This window comes from Oryctolagus cuniculus, chromosome 12 (genome assembly GCF_964237555.1).
Source record: "Oryctolagus cuniculus chromosome 12, mOryCun1.1, whole genome shotgun sequence".
NCBI classification, from domain to species: domain Eukaryota; kingdom Metazoa; phylum Chordata; class Mammalia; order Lagomorpha; family Leporidae; genus Oryctolagus; species Oryctolagus cuniculus.
In genome coordinates, this window is record NC_091443.1 from 80,453,532 (window position 1) to 80,471,321 (window position 17,790).

At 48.7% G+C, this 17,790-nt stretch overlaps 1 protein-coding gene across 4 annotated transcripts in view; it reads left to right on the forward strand.

The window, feature by feature from the left end:
* The window catches only part of MYZAP (myocardial zonula adherens protein), a 100,740-nt gene that overhangs the window by 14,750 nt on the left and 68,200 nt on the right, over positions 1-17,790 (forward strand). For all 4 annotated transcript variants that reach the window (XM_008268955.3, XM_002717707.5, XM_008268956.4 and 1 more), the window contains one exon: positions 14,993-15,148. In XM_008268955.3, the coding sequence (XP_008267177.1) occupies positions 14,993-15,148 (156 nt within the window). The remainder of the gene's footprint in view (positions 1-14,992; positions 15,149-17,790) is intronic.

Below are 17,790 nucleotides of genomic sequence, written 5' to 3' on the forward strand. Positions count from 1 at the left end.
TCCTTTTGACACTTAATCCTATCATTATGATCAATTATGAACTTAAACTAATCACTCTGACTAGTAAGATGGCATTGGTTCACTGTTATTTTCTTAAAAAAATAAGAAAATCTCTTGTAGATGGAGACCAAGTATTATATTTAATGAGTGGACCTTGATTAGGTCTTGAGTCAAAAGTATCTATAAAAGACACATGGGATAACTGTATAGTTTTGAATATGGGCTTATCTTATTTATTATGCAATGAAGGTTAATTTTCTTCTGATAATGGTATTATGGTCATAGTTGAGCTATTCTTTCTTTTTTTAAAAAAAAGTATTTTATTTATTTTAAAGACAGAATTACAGAGAGAGTTAGAGCCAGAGAGAGAAAGGTCTTCCATTCTGCTGGTTCACTCCCCAAATGACTGAAATGGCCAGAGCTGAGCTGATCTGAAGCCAGGAGCCAAGAGTTTCTTCTGGGTCTCCCATGAGGGTGCAGGGGCCCAAGGACTTGAATCATCCTCCACTGCTTTCCCAGGCCATAGAAGAGAGCTGGATCAGAAGTGGAGTAGCCGGGACCCGAACCAGTGCCCATATGGGATGCTGGCACTGCAGGCTGGGGCTTTGATCCAATGTGCCACAGCACCAGCCCCGAACTATTCTTTCTACTTTTCTGGAGCTTTGAGTATTCTCCAGAGAAAATGTTTATAAGTAAAATCTTCAGGGAGAGTGGGAATGGTCAGGCTTTGGCCACTGGATCTCTGTTGATGGCCAGGAGCAAGTGGTGTCCTCTGGTGTGTGTGTGTGTCTTTTTATGCCTTATGCTCCTCTCCCTGTCCCTTTTTGAGCTGTTTGGCTTGGTTTGAGAAGTGGGCCTGCACTGTGTGTAGGAGCACATAGTTGCTTAGGACACTTTTTGAAAAGGACCCCAGGCTGGCGCCGCAGGCACACCGGGTTCTAGTCCCGGTCGGGGCGCTGGATTCTGTCCCGGTTGCTCCTCTTGCAGTCCAGCTCTGCTGTGGCCCGGGAGTGCAGTGGAGGATGGCCCAAGTGCTTGGGCCCTGCACCTGCATGGGAGACCAGGAGGAAGCACCTGGCTCCTGGCTTCGGATCAACGCAGTGCGCCGGCCGCAGCGCACCGGCCACAGCGACCATTGGAGGGTGAACCAATGGCAAAGGAAGATCTTTGTCTCTGTCTCTCTCTCTCACTGTCCACTCTGCATGTCAAAAGAAAATTAAAAAAAGAAAGAAAGAAAGAAAAGGGCCCCTAAGTGCAGCAAGCAACAGGCAGTAGGCATGACAATGACAGAGCGACTGGGGAATGTGGTCTGTAGTAGCCCCACGCTGGGTGCTGGGAAGTGTTTCTGAGCACTGAAACCAGGAAGGGAGAGGCCTGTGTAGGGCCTGTCACTGCTGAAGAAGAAGCAGGTATTCCCAGAAGAGAGGTTCCTGTGTTTAGCTAGGCCCAGTGGATGGTGTGCTGATTTGCCTTTTTTTTTTTTTTTTTTTTTTTTTAAGAGAGGCAGAGTTACAGACAGAGAGAGGGAGAGACAGAGAAAGAGAGGTCTTCCATCTGCTGGTTCACTCTCAGATGGTCACAACAGCTGGAGCTAGGCCAATCGGAAGCCAGGAGATAGGACCCAGGAGCCAGGAGCTTCTTCCTAGTCTCCTGTAGGGTGCAGGGGCCCAAGCACAGGGGCCATCTTCTACTGCTTTCCCAGGCCATAGCAGAGAGCTGGGTCAGAAGTGGAGCAGCTGGGACTTGAACCAGCACTCATACAGGATGCTGCATGGCAGGCAGATGCTTAACCTCCTATGCCACAGTGCGAGTCCCTGCTTAGCTGTCTTAAACAGTGCTTTTCAAACTTGTTAATGCAGTAGGATGATCCCTCCCACACCTTTTAAAGGATCAAAATGTGTACTGAGCCCTCTTCCGTAAACCAGGTGAAAGTGGCGGTGGTGGAGACCATGGTCCTTCCAGTCTTCCTTCCCTCCTCCACCCCCAGGGAGCCTGTGTGTCCCTGAGAACTCCAGGGCTCTGAGGAGCACAGGAGAGAAACCGGCGGGGTAGAGGATGCACCATGATACCTCTGACCCTGTTGGACCAGGTGTGTAGTGGAAGTGGCTCCCGCAGCACGTTGGTGACTCACGGCACAAGAACTGGGGTAGAGAGGAGGAGGGTGGGGTTGTGTATTTCCCCAGGACTGAAGTCCTCTGGGTGGGGGAAGCCCTTGGTAACAATGAGGCTGTTCTGGGTCATTTCATCACTGTGTACTGGCCAGGTTCCTGAGCCTGAGTCACTGGGAACCAGAGGCCACGCACCAGCAGGGGTGTTCTGGAAGGACCACTTCCTGTGATGTGGTTTCAGAGTGGCTGTCCCTCTCCGGGACCCACAAAATCACAAGGCACCAGAAACTCTGGATGACCTTCCCTGGTCAGATGACTCAGGGGCCTGTGGGGTGCAAAGGCAGGAGCATCTCCGGACTTCCAGGGCCCTGTTAGAGCTACAGCTGGCTGAGGGCAGGCCAAGGCCTCTGATGCTCTCTTGGAAGACATTTAACCTGTTTAGAGGAAGTGGGATGGCCTGGGGCAGCTGGCCATGCACAAATGCCACCAGCAGTCAGCCATTCTTCTGTCAACTCTTGGCGATCGCCCGAGAGAGGAGTCACTCACATTGGGAGTGTGTCACAGATGCTGTATTCTGCCCAGCTCCGCAAAGCCATGCTTGGAGGCTGTTTCAGGCAATTAAAACTGAGTCGGCGTCTTTTCATGGAGTTGTGGATTCCTGGCGTGTGGTTGGGAGGCTGCCAGCCCCTAAGGCGGATGCCCCGGCTGCCTGTCTCTTTGAGTTCTCTTTAAGAGATGTCAGCTGGCCGGCGCCGCGGCTCACTAGGCTAATCCTCCGCCTGGAGCCGCAGGCACACCGGGTTCTAGTCCCGGTCGGGGCGCTGGATTCTGTCCCGGTTGCCCCTCTTCCAGGCCAGCTCTCTGCTGTGGCCAGGGAGTGCAGTGGAGGATGGCCCAAGTACTTGGGTCCTGCACCCCATGGAAGACCAGGATAAGTACCTGGCTCCTGCCATCGGATCAGCGCGGTGCGCCGGCTGCAGTGCACCAGCCGCTGGCGGCCATTGGAGGGTGAACCAATGGCAAAAGAAGACCTTTGTCTCTGTCTCTCTCTCTCACTGTCCACTCTGCCTGTCAAAAAAAAAAAAAAAAAAAAAAAAAAAAAAAAGATGTCAGCAGCCCTGTGACTGCTTTCTGCAGGGCACAGGTGAGCGCTTGGGTTGGGCTTCCACATTTTAGAGCAGGCGTAATAATGCCTGGTGGCAAAGAATGCGTGAGCTACTCTACGCCAGGGGCCCCCTGCAGTGCGTGACTGTAGTATGGTTTGGGGAGGCAACGACTAACTGCCAGCTCTCTTGCCTTTGCAGGCCGAGCCCAGCGGCCCTTGACCTTCACTGCTCTCCATTTCCTGACACTGCCTGTCCTGCTTTTCTCCCATTCTTTTTGGCTGTGCCTTCTGCATCCTTTTCAACGTCATTCTGTCCTTCTGCCCCGTAAATCTGAGTGTCTTTCTGTGGGTATACTGGGCCCTTGCCTTGTCTCTCTGCACTGACCTAACCTCCAAGCACTCACCCTAAAATGGCTTGGGTCTGGCCTCTCCAGGGCGGGTGCACGCACACATGTCAGCTCTGTCCCCTGAGCCTGTCCTCATGTTGCCTTTGCTGATTTTCCATGTTATTTTTATATGCCAGAATGCTGGTCTTTTATTGGCGGATTGTCATTATTTTAGTATTAACAACTATGAAATCTGGATCATTTATGTGAAGTGATACCCAGAAAGTCCTGAGCGGCCTTAAAATGTGGAATGGGACAAAGGCACACACGTGTAGAAATGTTTTGAACATGTCCTTCTGCTGTTGAAGAGACCCGTAAGGCCCATGTAACATGCCTATTTCCTGGTTGCCATTGAGAAAGAGTATCTTTTCTTGGGTTTAGTCACCATATATATTTCCCCGGAGCCATTTTGGGTCCCATACACTTCCAGGGGACCTGATGGAGGCATTTTGGATATGGGGCTGTGGTCATTAGGCAGGACAGGAGGAGGTGAGGTGATTAGAGGTAGAAGGGGCAGAAGAATGGGAGAGGCAGATGCCTGCTCCCAGTTCCATGCCCTTCCCCGGGAGTCTGCCACCTGTTCCCTGAGCAGATTCCTGGGCTGTCCCTCTCCTCTTATTTCCCCCAGAGCTTAATGCTTGCTTGCTCAGAGCCTGGGCTCTCCTCTGGGATCATTTATTTTTCCTGGGACCTTCTCCCTCAAATAATCCACCCAAGTCCTAGGCTTCAGCCCTCTGTCATGTGAACTGGAAAATTAGGACAAGGTGTATAAGATGGTATTTCTCCTTTTGAGTAAAAGAACTATTTTGTTCCCACCAAATAAATGCCAAGATGTTGGTGATTGTTTCGATCTAGTGTGGCACTGCTGGTTGGGATGTGGGACTCAGACCTACGGGGCAGGTTCTCTCTGCGATCTCAACACATCTAAAACCAACTCAGTAATATGTCCCTCCCTTTTTCACAAATTGGTTGCTCTGCCTGCACCGGATAAGTCCACTCGTTGCTTCTTAGACGTGAGACACCTGTTTCCTCCTCAGGGCCCTTGCTGAGGCCCTAACCCATGTCTGGAGCCCCTTCCCGCTTCCTCTCAGTTTATCCAAGACATCTGTGTCCTTGCAGTCTCCACAGAGGCTCACTTCTCCTCTGAGACCTTCCCAGACAGTCTTGTGATTTGCTTTACCCCTCCCTAAAAATCCAGGATAGCCATGCTGCACCCCCTCCTTACTTGATACCTAGCCACCTGCTCCTAAGAACCCCACATGTCTGGTTTGTATTTCTGTGAAATTTGCATGTAACATTCACTTGGGCATAGGCACATGCCTACAGAATTGAGGCAATGTCATTTTAGTCTGTCTCCTCAAGGTCCAGCTCCTTGCCCTGCACTTAGTAGGTGCAAGAATGAGTGTTGATTATGCTGGCAGAGTTTTGCGTTAGTTTCCTAGACCTCCCATAACAAAGCTGCAGAAACCAGATGGCTTATACAATAGAAGTGCATTCCCTACCAGAGCTGGAGGCCAAAGGACTGGGATTCAGCTGTTGGCTGGGCTGTGTTCCTTCTGAAACTGAATGTTAGAATTAAAATCCATAGGAGAGGCCGGCACCGCGGCTTACTAAGCTAATCCTCCGCCTTGCGGTGCCGGCACACCGGGTTCTAGTCCCGGTCGGGGCGCCGGATTCTGTCCCGGTTGCCCCTCTTCCAGGCCAGCTCTCTGCTGTGGCCCGGGAGTGCAGTGGAGGATGGCCCAAGTGCTTGGGCCCTGCACCCCATGGGAGACCAGGAGAAGTACCTGGCTCCTGCCATCGGATCAGCGCGGTGCGCCGGCTGCAGCGCGCCAGCCACGGCCATTGGAGGGTGAACCAATGGCAAAGGAAGACCTTTCTCTGTCTCTCTCTCTCACTGTCCACTCTGCCTGTCAAAAAAAAAAAAAAAAAAAAATCCATAGGAGACAATTGCAAAGTTAGGGACCCAAGAACGTTATGAATGCATGCATCCACATTCCTATCCAAATCTATATGCAGCATTTCTAGGCACAGGTACCTGTGCGTACATACACACACACACTCACACACACACGCATACAGAGAAATAAAGGACAGAACCAACACCAGTGATTGCAGATTTATCACGATGAATCAGGGACTGACTGGACTGTTGAATTTCAGGGAATCTGGTCTGAACAGATTCTGAGTCCTTCTGATGGCAAAGTTCTTTGCAAATTGACAAAATATCTTTTTTTTTTTTTTGAAAGAGTTAGACAGTGAGAGAGAGAGAGAGACAGAGAGAAAGGTCTTTCTTCTGTTGGTTCACCCCCAAATGGGCCGGCGCGCTGCGCTGATCCGAAGCCAGGAGCCAGGTGCTTCTCCTGGTCTCCCATGCGGGTGCAGGGCCCAAGCACTTGGGCCATCCTCCACTGCACTCCCGGGCCACAGCAGAGAGCTGGACTGGAAGGGGGGCAGCCGGGACAAAATCCGGTGCCCCAACCGGGGCTAGAACCCGGGGTGCCAGCGCCGCGGAGGATTAGCCTAGTGAGCTGTGGCTCCGGCCAACAAAAAATCTGGAAGCAGACAATATATTAAGTGTTTTTCACATCCTAGCATTGCAGGCATCCTTCACGGACCTGTTGCTTTTAGAGAAACTCTACATCTCTGAGAACATACAGTATCCTCTTTTGGGCATGGATGCAGAGTTGGGAACTTGCAGAGCCTAGTAAAAGGTTTAAAAGAAGGAATCCCTTGCCATCAGCGTTTATAGTCCCTTTTCCTCAAGCAACCCTGGGTGCATAAGCCTGCTGCGTTCTCTTCCTTGGCGGGACTGTTTATACAACATCTCACGCTGTTGCCAGGATGGGGTTTGCTGCCATGATTCACAGCCTGTGACGGGGGCTGGGCTGCCCCGGGATAGCCTGCTGGACTATGCTCCTCGGAGATAACAGCCCTGGGAGGAGGGAAGAGGCTTGGGGCTCTAGTCCGGGCTCTGTCACCAGCCACAGTGTGGCTGGGGCAGTTAAGGCACCTTCAGGAGCTTTGTTTTCCTCTTGGAGCAGATGGAAATGTTGGGCTAGAGCCAGTGTTTTCCAAGCATTTCTGTAGCTGTAGAACTCTGTTCAAACTGGGACACGGAGGAGCCACTGGGAAGCCGGTGAAAGTGCATTGGCTGTGGTTTAAAGTAAGACCAGGGCTGGCCCAGCCTCCCTGGGAAAATTGTTTGCACACCCTCTGTGCTATACAACTCTTTTCAATTTCTAACCTTCTGAGAGTTTGTAGCTCTCTCCCTATGAACAGAAACCAAGGCCATTTTGCTGTCAGAACAGATTTGATGGCTGTGAAAAAAGACCCAAGAAGAGAGGACTGGTCAGAGAGACAGAATCCTTCAGTGGACATGTGGAGTTTTGTAGGGACCCAGACTCTCAGAAATGCTGAGAAACCGTGCCTCCACGACTTGGAACTGCCGTATCTGCTGGCATGCCCAGCAGTACACTGGGGTATTTGGTGTTTCTCTGTGTGTCCCTTAGGCTGCCTCCTGAAGCTGGGGGCACCGTCCCCTGAGGCTGCTCAGGACTGTGGAGCTCAGTGAGGTAGATATCTCTGTGGCCAGCAGATAGCTAACTCGGGTCTGTGACTGGCTGCGTTGCCATGGGAACGTGGACTTGCCGGCCTTCTCCTATCAGTGAAAGTCTGATAGGATACTTCCGTTTTATCAGTCCAGGTGTGTACTATGCCCCTAGGTTCTAGAAAAATACTTCCTATTTTTGTTTTCTCCCAGATAGTCTTCCCTTTGGCCTGAAGCAGCTCCTGGCTGCCTAGAAGCTGTGAGGCAGTGTCTTGAAGGAGTGGTCTCCTGTTGGGACATCATCATTAGAACTGTCCCTGGCTTCAGGAATGGGTGCTTGGCTAGGTTGTTTTTTTTAACCCCCTTCCTCTTTGGAGCATTTAAGATGATCAGTCTTTGAGCAGGGATTCATTGAGAAAGTATTCCCTATTCAGTCTGTGAGAAAAAAATAACCAGTATTTTACTTATTTATTTATTTTTTAAAAGATTTTATTTATTTATTTGAGAGGAAGAGTTAGACAGTGAGAGGGAGAGACAGAGAGAAAGGCCTTCCTTCCGTTGGCTCACTCTCCAGATGGCTGCAACAGCCGGAGCTGCACCGATCCGAAGCCAGGAGCCAGGTGGTTCCTCCCAGTCTCCCATGCAGGTGCAGGGGCCCAAGGACTTGGGCCATCCTCCACTGCCTTCCCAGGCCACAGCAGAGAGCTGGGTTGGAAGAGGGCCAGCCGGGACTAGAACCAGCACCCACATGGGATGCTGGTGCTGCAGGCGGAGGCTACTGCGCCATGGCGCTGGCCCCAAATAACCAGTATTTTAATGAATCAAAGGTTTTCATTTCTCTGAGGATATGAGGCTGCCCACCTGCTCGCTGTTTCTCTTCCGGGTTCTGGAAAAGCCCTTTTGGGCTCAGCCGTAACGTTCCTTTCTGTCACAAGAAGGCAAAACAGTGTCAGATGTGAGACAAATGATTTGCTGAGTTGGACATACAGGTCAGACAGGCCTGCACACATTCCTGATGGAACTGGCCCCTGCCTGCTGCCTGGATGGGACGTCCTATGGCCAACACTTGTGGTCCCAGCTCGCCTGCTCCCTCTGGCTGGAGAGAAGAGGTCTCGCACAAGAACTTTTATAAATAACTCATCTTCTGCTTTGCAAGTTATTCAGCTCATGTCATGGCCCTCCTAAGTTATATTGGCAGCTTGAGCACATGGCCAGCTGCCTGTCCTGGCCTCTGGGGCTGGGGCTGGTGGTGGCAATCCTTCATGTCAGTTTTCATTTATGTTAAGCTGTGTCTCTGTTGCTATCTCCTAAGGGGTCTTATTGACCGAAAGATTTTTCATCCTTTGCAGAAATTGATTTCTAGTGTCTAGGAGAACCAGCTATTCCAAATATCCTGACATAGCCTCAATTCACCTGTTTGCCTTCCTAGTAAATGTGTTTAGTGAGCATCTATTTATGCTGAGTCTCTAGATAGCAGTGGGTGTGGCAGACACAGTCCCTGCCTTTGCAGAAGTTATTGCATTGTCATAAGCTATGTTCTGATTTAAGATTTAGAAAATATGATTCTCTATCTTTGGCCTTACTAACCCGAACTCACCAATGACCAGTAAATCCTGTATAGCAGGAATTTGTCCTGGGTCACTTTTACATAGTTTCTTTTTCTTTCTGAGTTCCCAAGATGCTTGCTGCTAAGTCCATCTTCAGGGAGAACAGCCATAGTATGCACCTGCAGGTAAATTGTAAGCTATAGATACTCACAGGAAGCATTAAGCAGAGAGAGTGTCTGTATGTGCTATCGATTGGCTGTGCCTGCTGTTAATTCTGGTATATTTCACGTTGGGATTATGGAATGCCCCTTTTTTTTTTTTTTTTTTTTGACAGAGTTAGACAGTGAGAGAGTAAGAGAGAGACAGAAAGAAAGGTCTTCCTTCCATTGGTTCACCCCCTAAATGGCCGCTACGGCTGGTGTGCTGCACGGATCTGAAACCAGGAGCCAGGTGCTTCCTCCTGGTCTCCCATTGGGTGCAGGGCCCAAGCACTTGGGCCATCCTCCACTGCACTCCCGAGCTACAGCAGAGAGCTGGACTGGAAGAGGAGCAACCGGGACAGAACCGGCGCCCCAACTGGAACTTGAACCCAGAGTACCAGCGCTGCAGGTGGAGGATTAGCCTAGTGAGCTGCGGCACCGGCCGGAATGCCCTTTCAATTGGTTGTTTTCTTTTTGCTCCTTTGGTAATACCTTTCTTTTTATTACAACATTTATTATGGCTTTTGTTTTCAAAGGACATTTTTAAAAAAGATTTATTTATTTATTTATTTGAAAGAGTTACACGGAGGAGAGGCAGAGAGAGAAAGAGAGAGAGAGAGAGGGAGAGAGAAAGGTCTTCCATCCACTGGTTCACTCCCCAAATGGCTGCAATGGCCGGCACTGCACCAATCCTAAGCCAGGAGCCAGGAGCTTCTTCTGGACCTCCCACATGGGTTCAGGAGCGCAAGGACTTGGGCCATCTTCTACTGCTTTCTTAGACCATAGCAGAGAGCTGGATTGGAAGTAGAGCAGTCGGGTTTTGAACCAACGCTCATATGGGATGCGGGCATTTCAGGCCAGGGCGTTAACCTGCTGCGCCATAGCACCGGCCCCTCAAAGGAGATTTTTGTCTATTTTTATTTCATGCCCAGGAGACTTTTTAGTAGAGTGTGTGTGTGGGTTTACTTGGATTTTTTTTTTAACACCAAGAAGCATTATAAAGAGGTTTTAAAACCCAATTTTACTGGGACAGGTGTTATAGCACGGTGGGCTAAGTGTCTGCCTCCTTGCAATGCTGGCATCCCATATCAGAGTGCTAGTGAAGTCCTGGCTACTCCGCTTCTGATACAGCTTCTGCTTTTGCATCCTGGGAGGTAGTAGATGATGGCCCAAGTACTTGGGTCCCTGCTACTCATGTGGGAGCCCCAGATGGAATTCTAGGCTTTAGCCTGGGTCCAGTTCTGGATGTTGTGGGCATTTAGGGAGTCAGCCAGTGGATGAAAGATCTGTTTCTTTGCCACTCCCTTTCTCTCTACCACTTCACCTTTCAAATAAATGAATAACTAAATAAATAAGTATTTTTCATAAAAATCATTTATATTATGGAGAGTTTCAAGTGTATGCAAAATGATACTTACTGTGTAACGACTCATTGACTCATTGATCCTTTGTGCAGCTACAGTGACCTTCAGCTCCTGGCCAGTCCTGTCTTGTTATGCCTGCACCCCCGGTTCCTCCACCATGTATATATAAATGAATAAATAAATTCCATCATAAGTATTTCAGCATATTTCTCTCAAGAGTAAAGACCATATCTCAGTGTTATCACAATGCTTTTATCATGTGTAAAGTTTAATATTTATCTCACAGGGAGATATTTTTAAGGGACACAGGAGGATTAAAAATTCAGACATACATACATTACCAACTATATCAGCTTTTTACATTTTTTTCCGAATTCTCTAATTTTGGACCCCAAGCACACTTATATTTTGTAAAGATGATAGCAATGCCTGCTCCTTTGCAGTCTTCCAGATGTACTTCTTGTGAGTGTGTGGACATCAGCTGTGTTTCCTTCCACCCAAGAGGAGCAAAGGGTGTTCTGCAGAGTGTGTAAGGTCAGACTTACAGACTCTCAGGAATTTGCTAGAGCCTCATCTAACTTCTGACGCTCCTTACGCATTCACACATAGTTATTGAGACTGTCATTGCGAGTCCGTTGTGCTGAGATGCCGGGGGTTACAGTAGAATAGCAACAGGCAGGCCCTAACGTGGTGCTCATAGTGGACAGGGGAGCAGGCCTCACGTATGCGGGATGTGAATAATCCCTCGGTCATGCGGGGTGTGCTATGGAGGTGGTGTGAAGGGCGAGGGGCATGGTCTTCAGTGAGGGACAGTTCAGCCTGGCAGCGCAGGTGGAGGGGCCAGCCTGTGTGAGTGCCCGCAGGCCTCAAGGGGGCTGGCCGCCAGAAGAGCAGAGTGGGGGCAGCGTGGCTGTGGTGGGACTGGGGGTGTGGGGGAACCTGGAGAAGAGCCCCCTTGTCATCTTGGGTCTGTCTTTTCCAAATGGCCCCAGGACCCAAGGCCTGGGTTCAGCTCCCCTGCCCCCTTTAGACTCTGGGATGCCACTGGGAGATACAAGTCCCTGACTCTTAGCTAGTTTGGATGCATCATAGTTAGAGAAAGACGTTGGATTTGCAAAGACATAGACACTTGAATACTACCATTTTGGAAGAACTAGTACTATTTACATAGTGGGAATATTGTGAGAAGTAATAAATTACATAATGAAATCACTAGACAGTAAAGGTTTCCCTCTCCTCTTTCTTCATAACTGTTCCTTTCCTTTCTCTGCTGGAGCCGAGCAGCTGGTGCAGCTGCCCAGGAGTCCTGTCCTTGTGGAGTGCTCCCTGCTCCTGAGCGCAGTCCAGGGCCGGGCCTTTCCCTGGAGGTCTTCTATCTACATCATGAGATTTTAACAGTGTTCAGTCTTAGCTTTTAAAAAATTAATTTATTGATTTGAAAGGTAGAGTTCCAGGGAGAGGGGGTGAGAGTGAGATTTTCCATTTGCCGGTTTACTCCCCAAATGGTCACAACAGCTAGGGCTGGGCCAGGCCAAAACCAAGAGCCTTGAACTCCATGGTCTTTCATGTGGGTGCCAGGGGCCCAAGCACTTGAGCTATCTTCTGCTGCCTTCCCAGGCACATTAGCAAGGAGCTAGATTGGAAGTTGAGCAGTTGGGACTCGAACCTGCACTCATGTGGAATGCTGGCATCACAGGGGGTGGTTTAACCCACTGTGCCACAACCCTGGCCCCAGCTTTTTATTTTTTTTAATGGAAATGCAAATTATCCATTCAAAAATAATATTGGATTTTTTTTTAATGTAAGGCAGAGTCAGAGAGAGAGAGAGAGAGAGAGAGAGAGAGAGAGATTTTCCATCCACTGGATCACTCTCCAAATGGCCTTAACAGCTGGAGCTGAAGCCAGAGGCCAGGAGCCTCATATGGGTTTCCCTCATAGGTGCAGGGACCCAAGGACTTGGGCCATCTTCCACTGCTTTCTCAAGTACATTAGTAGGGATCTGGATTGGAAGCAGAGTAGCCGGGACTCCAACTGGTGCCCACATGCCATGCCGGTGTCACAGGCAGTGGCTTTACCCACTACACTGTAACACTGGCCCTCAATACTGGATCTTTAACAAAAAAAAAGGTTTAAATTCAAAGTACAAAAGAGTATAAAGGAGAAGGTGCATGTCGCTCCCCCTCTTCGTGGAGGAACGACACAGGACCCTGCGCTGTTCTTTCGTCCGCTCGGCCCTCCCCGGGTTTGCTGCTGGTTCTTCCCGGGTTGGCTACTATCCCTTCCACCTCCGTGGAAGGGCAGTTCCCCCTGGCCACATTCCCCACTTCCGCAGGGGAGCGGCACACCGCCGGCCGGCTCTCTCGGGGGCTGCACAGGTGTTCCCCTTAGATGTTCCTGGTGAATGCCGTCTCTCTCCTCCTTTATAGTCCTCCTCCACCAATCCTAACTCGGCTGCCCACACGCCGAGTACGCTGCTCTCCTCCAATCAGGAGTAGGTCCTACAGTTTATTGGTTGAACTGGAGGCAGCTGCACGGAAGCTGTTTACTTCTCTCCCAGCGCCATATTGTGGGAGAGCAGATGCATAGAATAAGTCTTAATTCCAGTAACTCAGTCTAGTCCGGATTGCTCCCCACAGGTGCATATCATTTTATTGAGAAAACTCTCATTAAAGGTTTGGATTCTACCTTTCTGGATGTTTTACACACACAAGTGAATATTCTTAGAATAAAAAAATGAAAATACAAAATACACTGTTTATCATTTAGTGTCTCTGGACTATCTGCTCATGTGTACGACTTTGAGATCCGAGACCTTGTGGGCAGTGTTCCAGTGGCCTTGGCCTTGTTTGTGTCTTCCTCCCTCATTCCCTGGCCTGGCCTGGGAGGAGGAGTCTCTGTGTTCAGACACCTACTTTTCTGTGCAAACCAGTCTACCTCAGATAGCCTTGCTTGCAGAAAAGCATTTCACCAAAGCCTGTGGTCATTAGCTTGTTTTTCAGGAATTGGGTGGAGTCCGGGACTGAAAGAGCGTGCTTTTGTTTCCTGGTATGTGCAGTTTCAAAGGAGCTTTTCCTCTTCCTAATTATATGTCTAGTAAAATTGGTAATAATTTAATGCCCACTTGTCATTCCATCAAGGACTATGTAACAGCCCAGCCACCTAAAGTTAGGAACACATTTCAGGGGTGGGATCGTTGCTTGTGGGACCCAGGTGTAAGGGATACAAGAGGAAGCATATACCGGAAACAATACCACGTCCCGAACCCAACTGTGTGCAGAAGGGTGGGAAGCGATGAATGTGTTTTCTTCCTTTTTCAAAAGCTGTCATTGTCAAAAACAAACAATACAGAAGAGGTTAATGAGAAAAGTGAGAGTTGCCACATTGCCAGCACTCTGGTTGTCTCCTCCTTGAAGGGCCCTACTGTTAATGACTTGTCTTGTATCTTTCTAGAATTTTCTTTGATTTTACAAACTTTGAATATTTGGTGTGAATCAAAGTACTTCTGTTTTGCCATAAGTTGTGCTTTTTGAAATGCAAATTTTTTATGCTAAAAAGTTTTTTAGTCAACATATGGGACACACAAAGATGTTTGAAAGGTTGGTGTGAGGACAGAGTTGCTGGTGTGGAATCTGGGCTTCCGTGCTATGGAGTTGTCAAGGTTTCAGTGTTGGCCCCAGGGAAGAGCAGGAGCAGGTGGATTTGTCTATGAAGTCTCAAATCTTGGTCTTGGTTTTTCTCTTGCCTCTGTCCCTTCCATGTCATGGAGGCCCTTATCCTGTCACCTATCCCTAGCAAAAGCTATAATACGGGGAGATGTACTTAACACTTGAATCTGGATATGTGGCCATGAACGAACCACTTAACCTGTCTGAACTCAGTTTTCTTGGCTGTGAAGTGAAGAGGACAATTGCTGTGCCCCAGAGTGGTTGTGAGCATTAAGTGTGCTAAGGAACATTCCTACCTTACAGGAAGTGCTCAACAAATCTTAATTTCCCCTTTTCTTACTACCTGGGCTTTCAGTCTATAAAGCGGTATTACAATTTGGGCACGTTGCCCTTTCTCAAAGGGATATTTATTTCAACAATCATCAAGGCTTTAAGTGAAGGAATTAAGGATCAGCCGGCAGTCCCAGGAAGATTCTTTCAGACAGAAGTCACGCTGTCTCTGCCTGATGTTTCTGGAAGATTTCATGAATCATCACAGCGAGATGTGTACTGGTTCCCCCTGCTTTGCTCAGAATGTGACCTTAGGCTCAGCTCTGCTCTCAGAGGACAGTTTGGCTGTCAGATGATTGCCAACCTCAACCTCATGCATTTCAGGCCACATGTTGGGTTATGAGGTTGAAGCCATACACAGGAGTTGAGCTAAGGGGGAACAGCATTACCAAGAGTAGGAAGTTTCAAGCACTTGCTTTTGTTATCAGGGATCACGCGATTCCTTCTGGCACCTTTGTGAGAACCGGAAAAGGGTGCCTCCTTTGGAGAGATGGGACCCCACAGATGGGCCACGAGGTAGGGGAGAAGTCCTAGATGGACAAAAGGAGGGAGGCCACATGCTAGGAGCAACTTGGTAAGTGGTGGCCAGGAGGGACTTCTGCTCCCCTCTGTCCCTGCTGCCAGGTGCTCAGTGCAGGGTACAACCTACATAATCGTACTCATTGGGCCCATTATCAGGTTGTTTTCATGAACGCTAAAGAGTCATTATTGTTTTTCTTTTTGCCACTTACTTTTAGCCTCCTGACCTAAGCAATGCAGAACCTACCAGGAAACTTCCTCAGGGAGTCGTTTATGGTGTGGTGCGAAGATCCGATCCAAATCAGCAGAAGGAAATGGTGGTGTACGGCTGGTCCACCAATCAGCTGAAAGAAGAGATGAACTACATCAAGGATGTGAGTGATTTCAGGATTTTTGATTTCTGGCTTATATATTTTTTTGCAGCATTTAAGGAGGTGGAGTTGGAAGCATTGGTGTGAGATAATAAGGTTTTCTGAAAGAATTCTTAGGATTAGCATTTTGGATGGAATTATTTCTGTGTGTCTTCATGGTAATGTTAAATAGTCAGATGTAATTCTGTAATGAGGGATGAACCTCTGTGGATGGACATTCGGGAGAGCACCGACTTTTCTTCTTCTGTGTATGCTATGGAGTCTCTAAAGTGGTTTTGCTTATTACATTGGACATACCAGATATATACATTTAGGCACCTATAACATGTGGATGCTTTTGGTTGTAAGTCACAGAAAAGACAACTCAAATTTATGTCACGTGGTGATGAGTCTGGAGGTAGTTGGGTCCCAGTCAGGGTGTGTCTAGGCTCTAGTTCTAGTTCTCTGTGTTTCTACTGACTCAGACTGGCGGCATCATCTGAAAATGTGTAGTGTTTGGAGGAAGAGATGAGGCTACATCTCTGGTTATTTCTTGGAATGCCCTTTCCTGCACACATTAGATTGCCCCTTGTGTCATATTGGCCAGAGCTGAGTCACATGCCCAGTTCCAAACTCAACACTGACAAGGGGATTAGGAAGACTATGGCTGGTTCAGACCAGTCAGTTGGATTGATATGAATGCCGGGAAGCCAACCGCAGTAGACACCCAACCTAAACCACTTAGTGTCATTTCTTTGTAATGTTGTATTTCTTATCTTTTAAATTATATGTTCTGTTGGGAAAATTTGGGAAACCCAAAAATGTATAAAGAAGAAGACAAAATTATCCATAACTTCATTCGGTAAGAACAGCATTTCGGAACATTTTCTTTCTTTCTTTCTTTCTTTTCTTTTTTTTTTTTTTTTTACAGAGTTAGACAGTGAGAGAGAGACAGAGAGAAGGTCTTCCTTCTGTTGGTTCACCACCCTAATGGCCACCACGGCCAGCGCACTGTGCTGATCCGAAGCCAGGAGCCAGGTGCTTCCTCCTGGTCTCCCATGCGGGTGCAGGGAGGCCCAAGCACTTGGGCCATCCTCCACTGCCTTCCCGGGCCACAGCAGAGAGCTGGACAGGAAGAGGAACAACTGGGACCAGAACCGGTGCCCCAACCGGGACTAAAACCTGGAGTACCGGCGCTGCAGGTGGAGGATTAGCCTAGTGAGCCACAGTGCTGGCCAGAACATTTTCTTTAAATATTAAAATATTTTATTTTCATTGCCGGCGCCGTGGCTCAATAGGCTAATCCTCCACCTTGCGGCGCCGGCACACCGGGTTCTAGTCCCGGTTGGGGCGCCGGATTCTGTCCCGGTTGCCCCTCTTCCAGGCCAGCTCTCTGCTATGGCCAGGGAGTGCAGTGGAGGATGGCCCAGGTGCTTGGGCCCTGCACCCCATGGGAGACCAGGAAAAGCACCTGGATCCTGGCTCCTGCCATCGGATCAGCGCGGTGCGCCGGCTGCAGCGGCGGCCATTGGAGGGTGATCCAACGGCAAAGGAAGACCTTTCTCTCTCTGTCTCTCTCTCTCACTGTCCACTCTGCCTGTCAAAAAAAAAATATTTTATTTTCATCTTATTTGGAAGAGAGACAGACTGAGAAAGACTGATGAAAAGAGATCTTCCACTCTTTGGTTCACTCCCCAAATGCCTATAACAGCTAGGGCTGGGCTAAGCCAAAGCTGGGGCTAGGCACTCTGATATGGGTCATAGGCACCCCAAGTGGCAGTGAAACAGCTGTGCCATATGCCTCCCGTAATCTTTTTATGTGCCTGCCTGTCTACCTTTCTATAATTATTTTTGTTCCACTGTTGTCCCCCTGCATTGACCAGTGCCACTATTGCCCAAACCTGACTGATTTGGTGAAAGAGGAAATGAGCTGCCCTGACATTGATGGGCCCCAGAGATGGACCTGTGGCTTAGAAAGTGCTTGTGAGAAGCCGGGCAGAATGGGGAAGGAGAAGGCACCGAGGCCTGGGAGCTCATAGTCCTTGCTTCCAGGCCCAGCTCTGTCCAGCATGGGCCAGCACTCACTTATGTCCTCCCTAGGCTTCTGTTTTCTCATGTGTAGATTGTGGGACAGGGAAAGCTCTGATCCTCAGGCCAAAGCCTCCAGCTCCGTGTTCCCTGATTTATTGGGGGGTTTATGGATAAGATGCAGAGTCAGCTTACCCATAAACTATTGTATGAGCAGTAAAAGAACATTTCTTCTCAAAAATTAATAGAAATAATAATAATAAAAATAATAAATAATAATAATTGCCTAGCAGAAAATATGAGGAAAAGCCAGAAAGCATCATACACACTTATACGCGCAGAATGGGTTTGACAACCACCCAACATTATCCTACCTCCCAAAGGTAATTTCTAGTCATCCACACTGTTCTGTTCCTTTATTTTCCTGTCAAGAATAGCTCAGACACCCAGATTTCCTGCATATTTTAAAAAAGAGTTATTTATTTGAAAGACAGAGTGATGGCGGCGGCGGGGGGGGGGGGCGTGGGTGAGAGAGAAAGAGAGAGAGAGAAAGATCTTCTTCCTGCTGGTTCACTTCCCAAATGGCTACAATATCCAGAACCGGGCCAAGAACTCCATCTGGGTCTCCCCTGTAGGTG